General features: G+C 35.7%; 1 protein-coding gene across 2 annotated transcripts in view; it reads right to left on the reverse strand.

The window, feature by feature from the left end:
* mtus1b (microtubule associated tumor suppressor 1b) overlaps positions 1-23,579 on the reverse strand; it is a 56,203-nt gene that overhangs the window by 11,826 nt on the left and 20,798 nt on the right. For both annotated transcript variants that reach the window (XM_055205707.2, XM_073865684.1), the window contains 3 exons: positions 20,498-20,620; positions 17,841-17,945; positions 3,532-3,758 (listed from right to left, as the gene is read on the reverse strand). In XM_055205707.2, the coding sequence (XP_055061682.2) occupies positions 3,532-3,758; positions 17,841-17,945; positions 20,498-20,620 (455 nt within the window). The remainder of the gene's footprint in view (positions 1-3,531; positions 3,759-17,840; positions 17,946-20,497; positions 20,621-23,579) is intronic.

Here is a 23,579-nt window from a genome sequence, read left to right on the forward strand (position 1 = left end):
GATTTTTGAGTTCTGTGAACTCTGTGTGAGCTGTGCCCATAGTGGGTTTCCTAGAGCTCCAAATTTTGTTAAGTGTTTTCTTAACCTGTTTGGATAAGAAGGATTGATGGTGGATAAAGTCGCTATTACAGAGAGATAAGGAGATAAGATAACAAATTAGCATTTTACATAGAATGCCTAAAAATGCATGGAATGCGGCGGATTAAATTGAAAGACGATACTAAAAGTGGGAGTTCTTTCTTTCTTTTAGGGCATTTACGCAATACTAACATACATGATGTGTTAATAATAGTGTTTACCTAGAGATAGGACAACACAGTTTAAAGTCAACATTAAATTGAATAGACCCAATTTAATGTCTTAACATGTTTGAATGAAGTTTGTTTTCATAGGCTTTTTTCAAAATCCAGGACCTTGCTTGTTCTTTAACCTAATTTAATTCCTGCTGATGTTACCGTGTCGTCTTATTTTTTCAACCACTCCTCTCCAACCACCTTTTACTTAAAGAACACACCCAACTACACTGCCCTACAAAGCGCAGTAATGCATTTGGTCAAAATTGAGTTAAGGGTTGAAATGGGCTTTGTGAGATCAGTTGTGTCTGGTGACAAAGTCTCCTGGTTCAATTTTGTCCCATTTCAGAGAAACGTGTGTGCCAAAATTGCAGTAACATGTTTGACTAGCTGGTGTAAAAAACTTTAAGGGCATTTTTCTCGTTTTCAGGGTTTGCGTAGTTACTGCACTTAGCCTTTGTAGGGCAGTATAGTAGATTGGGTACGTAACACCAACTTTTCATGATTCACAACTATACTTACAAATATACAGTATTCACAACTATATTCTGGATTAGTTCTTATTTTTTAAAACAACGATCTATCTTTCTACCCAGCAAGCAATTTTGGCTAAAACAAGGCGAAATTTGGGCTGTCAGTGAAAGTCTAATAGACGTCTAACCATAGCACAAGAATAGACGATGCGTATAGACTTAGAAAGTAAAGCAAACACCTTGAAACCTGTTGACTTTGCTTACATAATAAAAAAATCTGCCAATGGGGTAAGCCGAAAAATCTTTGAAAATTTTCTTAAACACTAAATTCAAGAAAAATTCTAAATTGTTTACCCAATTGGCAGATTTTTTTGCTTGTTTTATGCACAAATTCACTTAAATTTGATATTTTTGGTCTAAAAAATTATTTTCTTGGGTCGTTTTGCTCATCAAGAAAAAGCATTTTAATTTAAGAATTTTTTGATATTTTTTTACTGTAAACAAGACAAAAATACTAAGAATTTGTTTTCTTAAAAATCATTTTTTGCAGTGTATGGGCAAAGATTAATCGCGATTAAAGCAACACTATGTAGTTTTTTACCTTTAAATAATGTCTCTAAAATTATTTCAATGATAGAACAACTTTTAACTGGACAAATTGTACTGTTGCTGCAACCTGAGCAGCCTCCTAGCTGCTACAAGCACACTCTAAAAGTGGCGGTGGAGGGTAGAACACACAGCCCCGCCCCTCCCCCTGCCTGCAGAAGAGTGTCTGATACCAGGCACTGTTGCGCTTTTCAACCACATGGGGGAGCTGTAAGTCATTTTACACGAAAACTACATAGTGTTGCTTTAATCGCATGCAAAATAATTGCTTTTTTGCATAATATATGTGTGTGTACTGTGTGTCATTATTATGTATTTTTAACCACACACATACATATATTCATTTCAGAATTTTATATTTATATATAATTTTTTTTAAATGTATATATAATATATAAAAATATAAATACATATATATACACATATGTAAATGTTTCTAAAATACATACATGAATGTGTGTGTGTGTGTGTGTGTGTGTGTGTGTGTGTATTTATTTATACATAATAATTACACACAACACACACTCATATATTATGCAAAAATTTCTTTTATTTTGTATGCAATTAATCTTTGTATTAAATATATACAGGTTTGTTACAGGCGCTTAAATATTTCATTTAACATCATTTAAAAACTCATTTCATAGACTTTTGGAGTCAACTGTAAATATGTAGATATAGTAAATATGTTTTGTATAAATTTGCCTAAATATATGCCAGCCTGAGAAGAAGAGCTTTCATGGGCAGCTTTGGTTCCTCCCAATGTTTCTTCCTCACAGTATGTACAGTATGTAACATGTTTTTGGCCTCTGTCTTTTGGCAACCTCCAAATTCAGAATTAAAAATTCTTCCAGTCATAAAAGAATGTTCACACAATCACAGACAGACGGGTGTAATATTTTATCTAATAAAGCCTTGTATTATAGGTCTGGATGACCTTACTGCCAGCAGCCAAAGGATCATTAAAAACATGACACGACAACGATACTACCCAACAAGAACTTCACGTAAGTTTTCAAACACCTGCTTATGAATAGCGAAGCAAGAATGTGAAAATGTTAATGAATCATTATTCCCTATTACTGGTTTAGCAAGCTAGATACCAGAGGTTCAACACATATAATAACATTCAATTATGCTGACTTGCTTCCTGATTGATGTAATTAAAAAAAAAAAGTTAATAATTTTGTTTATTTTAAATCCAGTATGCTACAGTAGCAAATGTTGCTATGGTGACACAATGTTTACCTATTGATTCATTCAGATCAATAGGAGGCTTAAATGCTTGGGGTGATTGACAGCTTCTTTGATTTTGAAACTATTTGCAAACTGAAAGAAAATGAATTGGAATTAGCACCGTGACAGGTCTGTATCCACGATCACAAAACAAAGAGCTATTATTGAGACTCCCAGATATTATGCCGGGCTGATGGGTCTGACATTCAGTCAAAGAGACCCTTGATCCAACACAGACGGTTTCCTCTTTAACTTGAATGGCTTTTATTGTGCTTTATCGTTGACTATCAAAGCTGCAGTAAAGCTGCACATTAAGGAAAATCAATCCAACATCAGTAACATGTGGCTTTGAAGGCAAATATGAATAAATGTATGAACAGGAGATCCTGTGTTTTTGGTTGGTTGCACACAGATACTGATCACATGCGGGGATCAGGTCAAGCTCGGTTTATTGACTAACCCAAATCCTCCATCTATAGTGAATGTGATCCAGCATCGGTTTACCTTGCAGTTTCAAAACACATATACACACCTGGAAATGTTTAGTAATGGTACCCCCATCAAAATTTGTTTTATTCCGGTTTGTAGACAAAACAGATCACACACTATGGCTGTTAACATAAAACACTCTTTATGCATTTTGAACTAGTTAGAATTTGACCAGTTAGAATGATAATGTAATGTACATCTACTTAGTTAAAATATCATCTTAGATGTGTTTAATGATGTTATATGATTCATAATGCATAATAAAAAGATTATTTGAGATATATGTTACATTACAACTAAAATGTTTAGCAATGCATTTGTGTCTAGTAGTCAGTAGTATAATGCAAATGTTTTTTTTGTTTACTCAAGATATCTATCATATATCTAAAATAGTTAAAATGTATGTAAGATCTTTCAAAATGGCAATCTCTTACCTCACTGAATACATGCTGAACGACCAGGGCAAGAGCCTCCAGGCGTCGGTTGCCATTAGCGATGACTTTGCGAAGCTGCAGGATACACTGACTCTTCTTCTCACTTTGAGTACGAAGATCTCTCTCCTCTTCTTCCTCAGTCTGTGCATTTACCCCAACCACGCTGTGCGGCTGTGTCCGTCCAGCCGTCGTCCCTGCAGCCTTTGGCGCTTTGGAAGTCTTGTCCACTGTAAGAGAGAGCGTGGTCATGACGTTCAGCATGATTTCACAGTCCAGCATCACATGTCACTTCAACCAGTGAAAGCACAAAAAACTGCTTTCATAAGAAAACACACCCACTAGGGAGAATATTAAGATGCATTTGTGACATCATTTGAAAGAAATGTACATCACTGACAATAGCCATACAACAAATGCCTAAAGCAACAAAAACAACACACGCCCTCATCAATGTCTCTCGAGTTTGATCCTAAAAAAGCCCCAGTGCATGCTGGGATGGATTCTTAATGATAATGCGCTAAGGTCCAGAGAGCACATTAAGAGTGCATTAGACAAAGAGAGAAAGACAGTGTGTGTACCAAGAGTGCATTTTCGACCATTATCTACAGGCAAAGTCAAGACAAAGTATGGTTTCCCGTCCTATAATCTGTAAAGAATATTGACTTGTAGATTTCTCAAAAAAAAAAAAAAAAAAAAAACAGTGTACCATCTACCCCAAGCAATGTTTTCCATGTTTTAAACCCATTATTAAGATTAAGAAGTATTGCTCAATGTGACTGCTGGTTAAAAATGGATATCAGTGATCTCTGATCTGTACTGTATATTTATCAAGAAGAATAAATTGGATTAATCAATTTATTTTTAATTGTATACAAACTGTTTACAATATCTTAAAAAACACCTGAAAATCAAATCTTTTACTATACAACAAAAGTCACTATAAGGAGAAGACAACAGGGGGTTGTATGATTGTTGTGTTTATGCATTTAACCACCTTAACTAAAATGTATGTGCTAATTTAGTCTGTGTATGAATTTAATCTGTGTTTATAAAGCAATTATCAATGATTTCCCACACAAATGTCCGAGCAGAGGGAATTGAAAGGTGCAAACACAACCTGAATATCCTGCAGTGCCTATGACGCCCCCTCCTGGCAGATACAAATTTGGACTGCAACACTGCATTCAGTTGGCTCACACACGTTTCTTTTAAAACCACATAGCCTCTGGAGGTGTCGTGTGTGGTTTGGAAATTAAACAAGTCTTAACAAATCGACTACAAATAATCAATCAATCATTAACGAAGAGGCACAATATAAACATCAATCCCCTGTGGGAATTTTCACACAAACACTAAGCACTATTATATTCATTTTTATCTCCTCTGTGCATAAAAAAATCAGAACACCTAATTGTTGTATTAAAAATCTAAATTTTCTCTTCATTTAAACTATAATTTAATTAGATCAAATGCAGAAAAATGTAATATTGCTCAGTGGCGGCCGGTGACTTATTTTTTCGAGGGCGCTTAATGCGAAGTTCGTCACAACATGTATGTAGCCCGTCATGTGTGTGCTTCATAATTTCAAAATATATGTTTTGCGCGTTGAGTGATATGTGCATCACGTGTCTTGTCAAAACAAGTGCCCGCCGCAGATGCGTCCAAAGGGTTTATGACAAAAGAGATGCTCGCGTTTGCCAGATACTCGCATAATCTAATGCGTAATCAGAGTTTACTGTTAAGCAGTGTCGGCGCCACGAGCGGGCCCTAGGGGGCATGGCCCGGCCACTTGAGTCACTGTGCCCCCTTACTTCTCAAAATAACAATGAACTTAATAATTAAAAAAAATGTGCTGCAAATACATTTGGTTATACAATGAATACTGAATAAAATTCGGAGTATAATTAATAAAAAATAATAATTAAAATACTAACCCACAATGTTTAAGAATGTGGGGCTTGTAGTGCAGACCGTGCTGAACTCTGGGTAATGTAGTCGAGGAGCGCTGTGTTCGCATGTGCGTTGTTAATAGTGATACACAGAAGGAAATACGAGCTGTTTTCGTGTTTATCTCAAGTTTATTTGCAAGTTTTGCCCTGCCACCCGGGTGTTCAGATGATGTAAACCTGATAAGAAAGCGATGGAGACTGTTTCGTTGGAAATAAAAAAATGTGCTTCGGAACCACATTGTCTGCTCATTACTGCGTGTAAACAAACCCGAGTGAACTGTTACAACTACCGTCACGATAGCCGAGGCGGATGATAAAAAGGTAACAAATGCTAACATAGTCAGCCAGTTACATACAGGCAGCCACTACATTTGAACAACACAAATTCTTAAAGGTATCCCCAGTGTTTTGTCTGCACTGAAAGTTACTGTCACGTTCGGGGGCTCAATCGCCAACTCATTTTCTGTCTAAATAATGTATACTTGTAAGTCTTGGCATTTGAGCAAGACGAAGAAATTTCGCGACAAATAAAAGGACCTTCTTAAAAAGTTTTAAAAAGTCCTCTCGTCGCCTGCAGCTCTTCTGAAGGTAAACGCATAGTTCATTCTGGTGTTAGATATGTCAGTAACATTGTTTTCTTTTGCTGTTATTTGGTTATGTACTGGTCTTTATTATTTGCGTGAGTTATCCAGTCTTGCACTTTAACGTAATTATTATAAGTTATGGTTTTACTATAGTGAGGGATTTATTGGCGACAACAACTTGGCTGGCTGTATCAATCCTGCTAATTTCACGGCTAGTTGCTAATATGAGTAAATATATAGACATAACATTTTGATTTGATGTCTTTTATTAGCTTATTTTTAAGAAATGCAAACCTTCTGGCAAAACGTTTCCAGACGCGTTAAAACAAGTTAAAAGTCAAAAGAGGAACATTCGGTTTAATCATTGTAAATACAATCTCATATACGTTATTAATTATGCATATTTATTCTGTATTAATTCGTAGGTATTAAACTGTCCCTGTTAACGTGACTCGCTCGCACTCGCAGTACCCGGGTGAGGCTGTGTTTCAGGCGGTTGTTCAAGGAATAAAATACCTTTGAATGTTGCGACTGGCCAGTGGCCAATCAGTACCAAGCATTTTACAGTGCCATGTAGTAATAATAATAATAATAAAATAATAAGATGAACCAGGTGCCCCACCAGTAAAATAGGAGGCCCCCTCATTCTGTATTCTCTGGCGCCGACACTGCTGTTAAGGGAGTGTCTTGCGTGTATTTTGTGAACGTGAGCGTCTCTTTTATCATAAACAGTCTTGACATGTGTGCAGCAGGCACTTATTGTGACAAAACATGTGATGCACATGATTCACATGACACATATTTTGAAAACACAAGCAACACACATGCGAACACTTATTTTGAATTTGCGCCCCTCGGATGAGCAGTCACAAGCCGCCACTGATATTGCTTATGATATGCACAAACAAACTGTACTCACATTCCCTATATTTCCTTATATCCTATATCCACCTAAATATCTTAGTGATGTATAAAACAGAGATCGCCAATGACAATTGTCCCTAGTACATTATTTAAACACAGGCTTGAAATAGAGGGATGACTGCTGCCTTTTTCAGGTTAACTGTCTCCAGAAGAGGACAAAGAACATGTGGGTTATGATGGGGGTCTTTTCAAGTTAAATGTACTGTCCTTAATTGTGTGTGCGTGCGTGTGTGTGTGTGTTTATCAGATATGTCCTCTAGCAGTAATAACTTATGGCCCCCTTGCCGTAACCGTGTCCTTGCTTGCAGTCACATGACCACATGTGCACAATCCGTTACAAGGACTGTCATCAACTTCAATCACATCACTGCTGACCTCAGATACTTCATCTCTGGTAAACATATTACTGTGGCAAAAAGATACATTTTGTCACTTACACCACTTTAAAATGTGACCCTGCCACAACACCTCACATCATCCAATCATAAGTAGCATGGGTGTAGCAAAAGCCAAAAATACATTGCACAGTATAGGTCCAAACCTATTTATTTTTTCAATGACAAAAATCATTAGAATATTAAGTAAAGATTATGTTCAATGAAGATATTTAGCAAATTTCCTATAAATATAAACATTTATTTATCATTATTAATGCACTGCAAAAATTATTTTCAGAAAAAAATCTTAGTATTTTTGTCTTGTTTTCAGTAAAAATAAAAAAAAATCTTAAATTAAGATGCTTTTTCTTGATGAGCTAAACGACCCAATAAAATAAGTCTAGTGTTTAGACCAAAAATATCAAATTTAAGTTATTTTGTGTATAAAACAAGCAAAAATAATTTGCAGATTTTTTTGCTTGTTTTATGCACAAAATCACTTAAATTTGATATTTTTACTGAAAACAAGACAAAAATATTAGGAATGTTTATCTTGAAAATAATTTTTTGCAGTGTATGTGTTGCTAAGGATTTCATTTGGACTTTAAAAGTAATTTTCTTAATGTTTAAATTTTTTGCAAGTTAAGATTCTAGAATTATCAAATAGTTTTATCTTGGCAAAATATTGTCTTATCTAGGGATGCACGATATATCGTCCGACATATCGTTATCGGCCGATAACTGCTTATTTTTAATATTATCTGTTATCGGTCTGATAGCAAAATTTGGCCGATAAATGAAAGCCGATAAATGATGGATTATTTTGGTTTGTTTTAACCACTTCACTTGCTCATTGCTGGCCATGTGGAGTTTTGATTGGTGCTTTCTGTGACATAGCACAAGATGACACGTGTTGCGGGCTTAAGAAGAGTATGCTAGTCTAGTGCAAAGACAAGATGTCCGCGGTCTGGGAGTTTTTCATTGTGAAAATAATATGAATATTTATCGGCCTATATACATAGCGGTTATCGGCCCCCAAATATAAAGAGTTAACGGTTATTGGTATCGGCCAAAATTTTCGGTGCATCCCTAGTTTTATCCTAATAAACCATACATCAATGGAAACCATGCATCAAAGCATTTTATTTATTCAGCTTTCAGATGATGTATAAATCTCAAGTTTTAATAAATACCCTTATTTTGTGAGTTTGTGGTCACAAATGTACTGTGGTGGTGCCATGGTACAGACATGTCTCAGCTATATCACAAGTCGTTCATTAAGTTAATAAAGTAAGTGGAATGGGTATTAGTTATAGTGTTGTTTTATAAACTAATAAAATGTAAAAAAGTATATTTCATTTTTGATGCAGTGATGCTGATTTTTAGCAAATGAAAAGAGCACAGATGCTCTGTATAACACAGAGGCTGGTGCACACACACACGCATGCACACACACACACACACACACACACACACACACACACACACACACACACACACACACACACACACACACACACACACACACACACACACACATTTAGACTCTGTGTGTGTGTGAACAGGAAAAGTCTATGAGAAACATGTAATTAGTGTGTAGTCAAGGGCTCATAATAAGTGTTTATGCCAGTCTACTATGACAGGAGACATACTATGATTGCTGTCCCCCAAACACCACTGGAGACAGACCGTAACTACCTACCACACACTTACATACACACACAACCACACGTTTTAAAAAACACACACACACGCTGGTGCTCCATCAAGCATGTCCACACCCAGACCGGATATGTTCATGGTTGTGCTAACAGACATAGTGGTGTTCCTTTGATGCAGTTTTTTTTCTCGAAACAATCCTCTTTTCATTACACCGCAAGATTAAACATCACACACACAACAGCAAACCGCCTCTCACCAAAAACGGCTTCCACATAATTACTGGGAGGCGGGTGAGGAAATTATGCACCCGTTCTGAAGGAAAGCCTGAATAAACGCTGTAGCATTTTACTTAATGGAGAACATTATCTCACTCAGACCAAAGTAGTGCCACACACTCCAAAGCCTAAAAAAACACATTCAAACACATCACAGCCTTAGAGAGTTGTGTATCGATGTTAAGGAGAACGAATCTCTTTAAAAACACAAAGAACCATACATTTATGCATTTGGCAGATGGTCTTATCCAAAGTGACTAATGCATTCATTTTAACATTGCATGTGTTCCCTGAGAATCAAACCCACAACCCCTTGAGCTGCTTATGCAATGCTTCACCAGCTTATAAATGAAACATATCAAACAGTCCAAACATTAAGTGAAGTTTAAGTTTAAGTGCCCATGTTTTACAGACAAAAATGTCTCTTATAATAAACCAATTGTGCAAAAATTGTGCAAATTCATCCTTTTTCCACTGTGGTACCATGGTAAAATTATGTATTTGTACCTGGGTAGTTTGATATATGCTGTATCATAATACTAAAAGAGTACTAAATGTACCATGTTATTTATGTGGTACTACAAGGTACTGCAAATAATTGCATGGCAGATTCTTAATAACCCATAGTAATACCATTAGGACTTGATATGGCCATTGTATACATTTTAGTCATATTTTTGACTGAGTAAAACTAAAAACATCTTGGCTTTTTAGTGTCCATTGTAATAAATTCTGTAGCAACATCCCAGATAGCAATCGAGTCTGGGGCGGATCCACACCGGTGGTACAGCGGAGCTGCCGACTTTGGAACTCAGAGTCTATTGCTATATTATATGACCAACTACATATTCATTTTCAGTCTCTATGAAAACACACAGTTTGAAAACACACCTAGCACCTAGTTTTCTTTAGAAGGCCAGTAAGGTGTATGTTTATATTACTTATAGGTAGTTGACTAAAAGAGACCTTGTGTGCTGGTTTGGTGATGTTACCTATCATAGCACAGCTGGAAAGACAGACAGAGGGTTGCCAGTGTGCCGGACAGAGAGAGCGACCTCCAGGGCCTGTGGTAGAATAACATACTACCATAAGGGGGAGTGCACATCAAAGTTTTTTTAAGCGGCTGAAATCGCCAAATGGACCCCGAATGCCAGCTGTTTTTTAAGCTGAACGCCAGCTTTCTTCAGCTGAGCGTTTTGTTTGCTGTGATACTTCTGCTCGGTTGGTTGTTGTGACGTTTGTCCCGCCGCTCCCCTCCAATGTGATTGGACGGCCGTGTTTTAACTGAGCTGAGCTTTTCACCCAAAGTTAAATATTTTTCAACTCTCGGCGTTCAGCGCAGAGAAACCGTTGAGAGCCGACTTACGGCGCATAAAAAACAGCCAGCTTCTGGCTATTTTGAAAAACTTTGCGCTTCAATTGAAAACAATTGAAAACATACGCCGGCGTAAAAGCTTTGGTGTGCACACCCCCTAATTCATTATTTCATACAAAACAATACAAAAATTATGGTTATATAAAGACTACAATTGAGGATAAAAACAGGAAGGAAGGGTATGGCTCACTGAAGGACGTCAAGAGGATAAGTGTGATGCACACATACAGTACACACACATACACAACCATTTGTATTTTCTCGTGGTTTGAAATTCTGAACGAGCTAAAGATCTTCTATTAAAAAATCCACTAACACTCTGCAGTTGTGTTGGATTTCCACCTAAATTTGGCAAACCCATTTGAAAGTGGTGCACTTTTGCAGAAAAAAAAGTTAATTTATACTTCTGCATCAAGTGTACGCATAAATGTGTAGCCTACGACGTAACCAACGCAGTAGCCTGATACCACCTCCTTAAAAATGTAACAAAGCGCCACTACTATGCGGGCCGCAAGCGCTGTAATAGGTCTGCTAGAACCTCTCCCTCAGGTCCCAAAAATCAGCTGTATATAGCGACGCATTTTATTATACCCTTTTCCACTTGCGACGGTAACAAAGATGGACCAACTTTAGGATACCACATACAATATGATACAGTAGAAAAATTCCACATGGACTTTGAAACTATCTTGATTTGGACTCGCTGGTGGATCTGAAGAGTTTAAGAGGTTAAATTAGGCCAATATAATAGAACATCTAGATTTTAACAACATGTACTGTAAATATGGCTTGCATGCGCAAGACTTGCCACTATGACCCCAGAATGGAAGACTGCCAGGGTTTTATAGTTAACTGTAATTACCCAGTTGCTAGGGTGTTATTGGTGGTTACAAACGGCGCTTTTCCATTGCAAAGTACCTCGCGGTTAAGGTCAAGTCAGCTAACCTCACTTTGGCTTGGTTAGCTTTTCCATCGAGTTTAGTAACACTTCGGAGTGGGAGGGATAATAGTGTCGTTATATTTGCGCTGCCTACTGAGGTGACATCATACTAGTGAGAGCGTTGTTGTACATTCCCATACATTCATTTATTTATCAGTCCGCCACAAAATTAAAATTAACCACCACAAATAGACGTTTGCACATTGTGTTTATCACTACCTCTGTGTCACATGACGGTTTTTGTACAAACACCCGTGGCGTCCATCAATGCGCTCAGTTGAGCCTTATTTAAGTTGCATTAAAGCATATACTGTATTTGGACTTGCACATCGCGGATGTGCCGCCACAAACTGGAAGTCTGGAAAAAACTGTTATGGTGTTCCTGATTCACAACATGTGGATGTTTTTCATCGCTAAAAGGGAGTTTGGGAACTTACAGCAAAGCCCAGATGACAATAGGTTTACTCAAGACAGCGCAAGCTAGCATGAAGGTAAAGCTAATCTTTTACATTATAGCGATGATGCTAGTAGTGACGATTCTCTCAGACCAATCATTGATCTACAGTGTTTTCGCACCACGTTTTGGTATCAGCTTGGGTCGCTTGGAACCCCAACCGAGGTGGTACTAAAACACTAGGTACAACGTATTGCACCCAGTGGAAAAGCCCCCAAAAGTAAACTGACCCGACCCAAACTGTGGGGTGCTATGCAATGGAAAAGCGCCATAAGACAATGCCATGGTATGGGGGGTTTCTTGTGCCTAGATGCAAGCCTCTATCATATTCTGGTTCTGAGATACATCTCTGGTCCATCATAGACATAAATCCACGGGAAATTGTAGGCCTGCCATCTGTCTTGCCTCATAACACATTATGTGACCTAAGACTTGTAATTTCCTGCAAGTGTCTCAGTGGGGATGCTACAAAAGATTTGACCAATGCTTCACTGTGCTACAGCACACAGAATAAGTACACTGTATATTTAAAAGCTACAACCAGTTATTCCAAACATTTAATCGTGCATTTGGGACAGTAAACAAGACACAAGAATACTACACACAGATAGAAAGGGAAGTTAGATTCAGCTAAATAATCTGGATTGGAATTCTGGGAATGAGGCCAGAGGCAGTTTAGATTAAATCTTCTGATAAGGGATGAAAACTACAAGCCAGAAGCATGTTATTAAATCCAGATAAATAAACAGATTTAGATAAAAAAAGTAAGGCTGTAAAATGTGTCTGAGTTGGCCCACTTTTGAGTACATTGTGTGTACTTGTGCATTTGGCACACAAACATGCCACCCCTAACATTAGGGTGCATAGAGAATTTGGTCTGGCTGTGTCATTGGTTTAAAATTCAATTAAATCTTGAATTTGTCAGGTAATGTGCAATGCGATCTACAGTGTTCGTCGTGTACAAACGGTTTCTCTCGCACAAACACGCACATGCCGGCTGTTTAGGTCACATATATCAGGTCTGCTAATAACAGCGCTGCATGAACCGGCATGCTAGTTTCTATGGCGACAACCATGAGGAGAGGTTGCACTCTCTATGCGTTTTCAAGAATATTCTGTAATTTTCCATTATGCCTTGCATTAGACTGGACCAACACCCTAAAGTAAACCACTTAAAAATAATGTTTAATTACTTTAAATGGTGTTTCTACACCTTAATGTTTTCTTGGCTTCTGTTAGTTAGATACATATAGAAATACTTTGTCAGCCATCCAAAAAGGTGGATCATGTTGTAACATTTCGATTGGTTTTAATCAAGTCAAAAATATTAGATTTGATAGATTGATATGATATTATCAATATAATATTGATATTAGATTGATATGACCCAACATAAAAGTCATTAAGATCACAAAATGTTCAGGACATATTTAAATATAATTCAGAAGAGAAAAATGTATATATAATAATAATATATTTTATAATAATATATTTGAAATAAAGCTAAGGCTTTTTTTAAATTATTAGGTTTTTGCATTGGGACATTTTCATGGCAATTCAGGACATTTTCTCTCAAATTCTTACTAAGATAATGTGTCTAAAATAAAATAAATTCACTGATTTTCTATTGTAAAAAAATCTAACGGTGCCAAAATAGGCTTAATTTTTCTTTAGCGTAAGAAAATCTATATTTTCTTAAAGTTTAAGAGTCGACTTGACTGAGCGCCAGCTGTTCAAAACTTAAATGTGACCCTGAACCACCAAACCAAAAGGTAAATTTTTTTAATTGATATTTATACATCATCTAAATAAATAAGCTTTCCATTGATGTATGAAAAAAATCTAAATATTAAGAAAACTGCCTTTAAAGTTGTCCAATTAAAGTCCTTAGCAACACATATAACTAACAGTAAATACATTTTTGGCATATTTACGGTAGGTAATGTTAAAAATACCTTACATTATTTTTGACGAAATATCCTAATGATTTTTGGAATCAATAACTGAAATGCATTTTTTGGCTATGGCTATAAATATATATGCTATAAACATTTAAGAGATATATAACATTTGACATAAAAAATTAATTTGAACTAAAAGAAATTCTATCGACAGACAGAAACAGAAATAGAGACAGAAAGAGAAAGAGGCCTAGAGACAGACAGATAAACAGCATCCTTGAATGAACCCTAACCTAAATTTTTATTTGACACACAGGAAAGGAGGGCAATGGAGAATTGCAGACAGAGTGGGGGAAAGTTTGGTTACTGATCTCCAAAATGCACAAACACATTTTTAATTAGTTTAAACCTATTTTCCACACTACCAATTCCCACTAATCTGCTTTAATTCATGATTTTATATAAAATCAGTGTATGTATATCCTTGTACACTTCTATACCTTAATAAATATGCTGTTTATATTAAGATGCAGACATAGTATTATTTGTTGATAAACAAATACACACATTCAAAAACAGCAGGGGGCTTCTATTTGTGGCTTTGCACATGGTGCCCTCTGGCACGGGCATCACTGCACTATAGATCACGCGAGCAGGCCTTTCACTATATTACACACACACAAACACACACACACACACAGAGTTCTTTGTAAGCATCCTCTGTATTAAAAAAAACAATGGTGAAGGCTGCCACACGCCCGTCAAAGCACGGATGAAACAACAGTAACTATGGAGAGAAGGGTGTCAAAAGGATAAAGACAGGAGGGGGAAGGGGCGTATGGTAAGAGAGATGGAGAGTGGGAGATTCTCAAACCTGCGTGAAACACCACAGTGGATTTCTTGCATCCCGGCAGTAGCTGGAGATTACGGAATAGTCCCTTAGCCGTAAGCTTCACGTGGAAGTTGGACAGGGAAAGTCTCGGAGACCATAACATGACCTTCAACGTCCAACAGGAGGAGAATCAAATCCTCCACAAAATCAAGAAAGAAAATCTAGAAATATCTAGATTAGATAATAAGAACAGGTAATAGAAGGAAAATCGAAATATAGATAGAATAACCCGGATCGGTTTCTCACTGCAGTCCAAAAGTGTTTTAAAGGCAAAGAAAAAATCCAAATCAGAGTTGAAGAGAATATTTTCAGAAGAATGAGATGAAATAGGATAAACAGCAAAAATAGAATTCCCTTTCGGAAAAAAGGAAAATGAGAAATAAGGTAGAAAACAAAATTGGTTCAGAAAAACTCAAGATGGTGATGATGTGGATGTCGGGAATGTCGAGTAGCTCTTGTGAGATCAACCGCTCTCTCCTCTTGGATGCTTAACCAGTGTTTCATATATTCTCCTCCTCCTCCTCCTCTCTCTCTCTCTCTTTCTCTCTCTCTCTCTCTCTCTCTCTCTCTACACGCAGTGTGCTAATCCTTTATGTGTGTTGCACATGCACACACACACAAGCTAAGCTTTGACAGACACACTCATGCTATCAGGAGGGGGGTGGAGGGAGACAGGGAATAAAAATGTAAAGGGGAGGGTGTATGTGGAGAGCAAGGAAATTGCGGTGTGTGAGTAATGTCATTCTCTCTTGCCTGCAGTATTAGTATGGTTGTGGTATGATGATGGAGAATACTGCATTTAAAGGCTATAGGGTGTGATTCACTGTAAAACTGGTTTTAATTAAGATTTTAGGCATTACAAGATGGCTTTCTAATGCATATATATTTTACAGTTCATAACCACATATTTAATCTACAGATATTATGTAGATATAATAATTTACACTTTACACTTTACAATAAGGTTGTATTTGTTAACATTAGTTAAAGGGACGCTCCACTTTTTTGAAAATATGAGTTAAACATTTGATTTTTACCGTTTTGGAATCCATTCAGCCAATTTTCGGGTTTGGCGGGACCATTTTAGCATAACTTAGCATAATCCATTGAATTTGATTAGCATTGCGCTAAAAAATTACCAAAGAGTTTCGATATTTTTCCTATTCAAATCTTGACTTTTCTGTAGTTACATCGTGTACTTAGGCTGATGGAAAATAAAAAATTGCAATTTTCTAGGTCGATATAGCTAGAAACTATACTCTCATTTTGGCGTAATAATTAAGGACTTTGCTGCTGTTACATGGCTGCAGGAGGCGTAGTGATATTACACACTGCCTGAAAATAGTCCTCTTGGTTAATTTTCTGTCTTAGTACACACAGAATGTAACTACAGAGTCAAGTTTTAAATAGGAAAAATATCGAAACTCTTTGGTTATTTTTAGTAGGATGCTAATGGTCTAATCAGATTCAATGGACTGTGCTAAACTATGCTAAAAATGGTACCGCGTGTCCTTTTAATGCATAACATGAGCTAAGAATGAACAATATACTTCTCAAGCATTTATTAGATCATTTTAATATCAGCATTTACTAATACAATTTTTGCTAAAATAATTTTCAAATCAAGATTAGTTAATGCACAATAAACTAACATGGGTAACTAATGAAATTTACAAATTTTAATAATTAATAAATGCTCACGAACTACATTGTTTATTGTTTGTTCATGTTAGTTTTTGCATATTGCCAACAAATACAACCGTATGGTAAAAATCTGTCTTGTAAATTGATGCCAATTATTGATACTGATGCCGAAAAGAATTTAAAAGATCTGTATACCATTTACTGTAATATCACATGTATTGTTCTGTTTAAGATCATTTTTGCACCGTATATAGCAAGGTAACAGGTTTTTACTGCCGAATTTGACATTTTCCATTAAAATGACTTTTTATTATTCTTTTATCTCTTTTAGGTGTCTGTTCTCATTCATTTATGCATGTCTACCAAGCAGCAGGCTTCCTGAATGAATGCATTTGTTGGACAGGGAGAAAGAAACAGAGCGAGAGAAACAAACCCTTTGGAATACTGATGAGTGACATTGTTGAATGAAGAGACGTTAAGCAGCATATAACAACTGGGGTCCGACGCTATTCTCAGACAGCTCCATGCCCATAACAACATCAATTATCAACAATCAAGGGTTGGAGTGTATGAACACAGAGAGCAACACATGCACACTATGATGGCACCTAATATGCTTGTACATGGTTATATTATGCATTCAAAGACATATGCTCACTGTTTCTGTAACACAGAGAAAGACTAATTTCACACTCCATTTAAGCTATATACTGTATAGGCCTATATGATCAATGTGTGCCTACAGTAAACACAGTTACTGTATTTTAACCTGCATGACCACTACTTAAAAGTCACACTGCAGAAGTCAATTTTACTAAATGACACTAACAAAAGCAGGTCAGAAGAACACTATATGATACAAAACACCACTAAGATACAAAAGCCTCTAAACCCCACCTCCATCAAAAATGAGATAATGTTATTAACCAAATGCTCTTGGCATGTATTATACATTCATCAAATACTTTAAACACTTCAAATCCACTTAATTTCAGCCTCAGGCCATTTTGAAATACTGCTTTGTTGGCAAAATTCACTTGGGTGATAAAAAATGCTCACTTCTTCATCTTTATATAATTAAAAATAGCAGCCAATATTATAACCCATCTCCAACTTAATTGTTTTCCAAACTGTTACAAAATCTAGTTAAACAATACAATATAATAAGTCTGCACATAAGGTTTCTGAACATGACACACCTATTGGTGACTAAAACAGTCATATAAGGCTTTTCAATACACACTGGTTGACCTGAAGAAACCTTGTAACTCATCGTATACATTTATTGTAAAAGTTCTGAAAACAGACAAACACATACATAAGTAGTCTTACCTGCTGTTGTCATTGAGCGAATATGTCGCGCAGATCCACTTCGCTGCAAAGCATTCTGGTTATTCTTAGCTGTAATGTGGTTGGTCACAGCTGGGACCTTTAGCCCTATTGCAACAGTGCAGAAGAAATCAAACTTCATGTTAATAGTCCACACAGTGAGATGCTTCACAGTGCAAGTTTGGTGTTTTGAGGAGGAAGTATGGATGCTGTGTGTTTTTAAATGCAATTGGGTGGGACAGGGTGGGGCATTGAGAATACTGCTTAAACCATATTACCATTTAGGACAATTAGCAAGGCAATTATTGAACCACACTTGCTTTGTTATTCAAACGTAACTATTAACACCCAATCCTAAAACCTTTGGCAAATGGAAACTATTACATATTGAAACATTAAAATGTATGACAGAAAGTTTCACTTTCAATAAAGAAATCAAGAAATGCAATGCTATTTTTTGTAAGGTATACTCTTTGAAAATGTACATATAGCCTACATGTATGCATTTGTCAGATGCTTATATGTGAAACAACTTATAGTGCATTTATGGTGAATATTTTACAAGCATGTGTGTTTCCTGGAAAATATATTTAAACTAATAACTATAATGTAGATTTGTAACTATAATGTAGGTTTTTTATTGTTTAAAAATGCAACAAAATAAACCAATGAAAACAGGGTATGACTTTCATTAAAGGTTCACCCAAAAATGAAAATACTGTCATTATTTACTCACCCTCAACTTGTTACAAACCTGTATACGTTTCTTTGTTCTGCTGAACACAAATGAAGATATTTGAGCAACATCGACTTCCATAGTATTTTCTTCCCTTCTATGAAAGTCAATGGTGGTCCTGTTTCCTGCTTAATTACAAATATCTTCATTTTGTGTTCAGAACAAAAAATATACAGTTTTTGGAACAACTTGAGGGTGAGTAAATAATGACAGAATTTTTATTTTTGTGTGAACTATCCCTTTAAGAGCAATGACTCCAGTTTCATATAAAACAATAATCTTCTTTAAAATAGTAACCTTTAATATGCAGTACAAGGAAGCTTTGTTAAATGCGCATTAAATGTGTTGTCCTTAACTAGACACAAAGGGGCGGTTTCCCGGACAGGGATTGGGTGATTCTCACGAAACCATTGAAACACCACGGCACTAATGATTTTAGCTTTAGTAATATAGTAACATTAAAAAGCATCAGAATTAACACAATACTGTGTTCTACCTTGCACAATGTGTGATTTCAACATAAGAATTTATAATTGTAAATTTTATCTCATTTTCTGCTGAAATTCTCATTACCGCAATGTGTCCGGCTGTGTTTGAACATGCGTTATGTTGTAATTTAATCAAATTAACACAAAAATATTAAGAAAAAAAATAAATGGATGTTTTGCTAGACTACTTTAGATGACAGAAAAAATATTTACTGAATATTCATGGATAATAATAATGAAGAAAAATTAGGAAAATGATGTGTCCATGCCTGATGTTCTCATCCTCCGCAACACTTTTTGAGAACAGTTTAAGCACACATACAGAATTTTAATAAAGTTTGATTTTGAGTGACCAAGCACTTGGACCAGTTACTTCAAGATGGCTACCAGGTAAGATCATTTTTTTACAGTTAATTTGAAATATTGTCTTGTCAGAATGCTTACACGACATTTTGATTATCATTACCACAACAGATGCTTATTAAATGTTAATTTAATTAATAGAAGCATAATACTTTGATTTTAAATGCATGTGCAGAATCTCCAAATTATGTTCTTTCAGGTTTGTCATGTCATTTTGAAAATATGTCAGTGTTGATGTTTTCTGACTGTTGCGGTAATGAGATTTTTTAGGACTAATTTTTTAAATTATGTTACAAAAAGTGTTAAATGATAAGTAAAAGTTCTTAAATTAATGTTCCCATTTACTCCAGACTTTGTTTTTCAATGTCTGGTGGGAAAAAAAGTAAATTTAAGCAAATTTTACATTTTCATGCTTGACATTTTTAAAACCAAGTTTTCGTGAGAATCACCCGATTAGTCTTTGACTAAAGTAAATGTAAGAGATGTCCAAACTGAAAACAACTTGCACTGCCATATCTTAATATACATTAGTGCCCTTTGTTTTGCCTTAAAATGCATGCCAGTAATGTTTTTTAGTAAGGCGTGTTTGTTAAAACTAGTTATATGTCCTAATTAAACTAAGGCCTAGTCCTGGTTTAAGCTAATCCCTCCGGGAAAACACCCCATAATGTGTTTAACACAGGCGTTTTATAGCATAAAAATTAAATGTGAAATTACATTCAAAATTTAAAATACACAAACTATTTAAGATACACAGTTCCTAATTTAAGATAGTATAATTTAGTTATATAAGTTTTAAAACGAACAAAAATTTAAAGTTATATGTTAAACTATTATAAACTACATTTAGAAATCATATCTTGTTTTACACTTACACACAACCACATCAAAGATAGTGTTTGTTAAGACAATCACCGCATTCTCACTGATGAACGATTACCAGTTAACAACAAAGTGATTTTCCATTTGAGGGTCTTTCATGTGTAAATAAGAAATGATGAGAGACAGATGAATGTGAATGAATGTATATAAGGGTGGGTATGAGTGTTAGAACTCTACTTATGGTCTCTCACCTGTTACTGGTTTGGATGGGATGGAGCTCGCTCTGTTGCGGTGACCTGATGCAGGTTTACTGACCAGAGACTTTCCTTGCATCTGGGATGGAGGAGATTGCTTGATAGATTTCTCTTCAGGGACTGATCACAGAGATATAACAAGGATTATAAAACATAGAAGACTAAAAGGAAAGTTCAAACAAAAATGAAAATTCTGTCATCATTTCCATCATGTTGTTCTATATGAGTTTCTTTATTTTGTTGAACACAGAAGATATTTAAGGTGCAGTGCGTAAACCCTAGTGGCATCTAGTGGTGAGGTTGCGAATTGCAACCAACGGTGTAGTCCACTGCTCACCCCTTGCTTTTGAAACACATAGAGAAGCTACGGTAGCTGCCACCGGAAAAACATGTCATCGTCGGAGACAACAAAAAATTGTCCGTTAAGGGCTTCTGTAGAAAAATGGTGGCACAAAATGGCGACTTCCATGTAAGGGGACCCTCTTTGTATGTAGATAAAAAGGTCTCATTCTAAGGTAATAAAGACATAATGGTTCATTATGAAAGGTCTTCATACACCTTTGATAATATAGTTTTATATATTATTTTGCGTTTCTGTCAAGAGATCCTTCTAAAAATTACACACTGCACCTTTAAGCACACAATTGGCGACACTCATTGACTTCCATAGTATTTGTTTTCCCGACTTTGGAAGTCAATGGGTACCGTCAATTGTGGGCTTACCATCTATGATTAAAATATCTTGGTTGTTCAACAAAATAAAGAAACTCATACAGGTTTAGAATAACATGAGGGTAAGTAAATTATGACAGAATTAAAATTTTTGGCTGAACTATCTCTTTAAAGCTGCAATCTGTTATTTTTTGTTAAAAATGAACAAAAATCTGTTATTGAGCAAGTACATAAAAACTGTTTACCTTTTTCCTTACCTTACCCTGATTTGCAACAGTAAGCATATAATAACGCTTTATAATTTAAACACAATTTTGCGTGTAATGGTAATAACTCACAAAAAACAAAGTTAGCGGAGTTAAGATTGCGATCGAATCAAAGCTTATAGATTCCAGTAAAATCTCAAAACATACCAAAAAGCAGATACATTTATGATCTAAAGACTTAAAAATGCATTAAATATAGTATTTTTAAGTTCATGTTTAAACATGTGCAAACATCTACAAAACATAACTCAGTTGGCATGTGAGCAAATCCATGGCACCCATCATGAAACTAAAACAAATAACAGTTCACACGAAATCTTAAAATCAAAAGCAATTAAGATTGATTTTGTTTATACGTCTACAATTAGTAAAGGCCTCCCAATCAGTCAGAAATCAAAGCTAGGCCATTAGTCAAACTTTGATTACAGAACACGCACAAGCACAACAATATATAATTGCTTTATCAGTTCATCAAGCCACAAACATTCATCATTCAAATGAAAGACTTTTGTGTTTGATGTTAATGGGCAATTTCAATTGGGAATTTACCTAGAAAGTCTTACTAAGTTATCAAACAAACACATTCATGTGCATTCCATCAGAGACTGCATTTATTTTATTGCTCATAGCTGAGTTACCATGACAACTTGAATCAAAGGATGGATTTTGATTATTCTTGAATATAAGGTCACAGGATAACCATTTTTTGTATTTGCGTGTGGGAACGAATAGTTATGATTCTGAGAGGGTGGCATGCGGAGGATGCTTTCTTCTGATGTTTACAGCACAGAGCTTTGGAATGGTAGAGATGATTGTTACTCATGTTCACAGCTACAGTCTAAGCAGATGTGACCTTTGACCTGACAAAGAGGAAAATTGTATGGCTCAGTGGTTGCTCTAGCTCAAGAAATTTGATGGAGGTGTCAGTTGTATTTTATTTTAGTACTTCTAAGTGTTTCTCATTTAAAATTGGAAAAATAAAGAGGAGAAATAAAAATACAAGCAAATGGGACAATTGTTAAAATGCATAAAGAATATGGAGCTGCAAAATTAACGCAGAATGTACAGGTAAAATAATCTGGATTTGGGTAAATCTGATGAGAAATGTCTGAGTTCATATACTTCCATGATATTGCGTTTTGTGCTCAGTTTGTGACATTGTTGAGATCTATTCTGAAAAACTAATGGAGAAATTTGTGAGATTAATGGCTCTTTATATCAGAAGAAATATTTAAGACAGATATAACTTAAGCAAAGATTTAAATTTGCTCTTAATTTAATTTAATTTAATTTAATTGATGTCTTCAGAAGAATTTACTGAGATTTTAATAGGACCGGATCTGTACTTTATTTTTACGCAGAAATTGCAGTCAATCTGCAGAGAGCAATGCCCAGAGAAAAAGTAAAATCCTATTTAAAAGTACGGTACAGTGATACTACCAAATGGGAATAAAAGGACAGGATGGGCATACCTGTCCAAAATATCATGGTGCTGGTATGTACATGATAAAAGTGATACGAGAAAATAATTAATAGAGATACATTGCTATATCGGCCAACAATCGGTATCACTGTCGGCCATTGGTCGATAGTTTAAAAACAGCCGATAGTCATGGACAATATATCCTGTCAATCAAAAGAGAACAGGAAAATGCAATGAATATGAGCCCTGTGTATAGAAAATGTAAAGAAATATCACTAGTTTAATGTTCAATATTAATGGTCATTATATATGAATGAATAACATTCAGAAAATGTAATCTTCAGAATTTAGTTAAAGGGGACATATCATGAAATTTGACTTTTTTCATGTTTAAGTGGTATAATTGGGTCCCCAGTGCTTCTATCAACCTAGAAAATGTAAAAAAGGTCAACGCAGTAACTTAGTTTTGGTAAACCATTCTTTGCAAGCATGTGAAAAAATAGGTAATTGAAATTGGGCTCCCCTTGTGATGTCAGAATGGGATCTTATTATAATAATACAGCCCCTTAATCTGCACTAACCAACCACTGCACTGTCATTTAGTGCAGAGATCAGCTCATTTGCATTTTAAAGGACACACCCAAATTGCTCACACCTAAAAGTGGCAATTTTAACATGTTATAATAAATTATCTATATGGGACTTTGAGCTAAAACTT

This window comes from Misgurnus anguillicaudatus, chromosome 3 (genome assembly GCF_027580225.2).
Source record: "Misgurnus anguillicaudatus chromosome 3, ASM2758022v2, whole genome shotgun sequence".
Classification (NCBI taxonomy): Eukaryota; Metazoa; Chordata; class Actinopteri; order Cypriniformes; family Cobitidae; genus Misgurnus; species Misgurnus anguillicaudatus.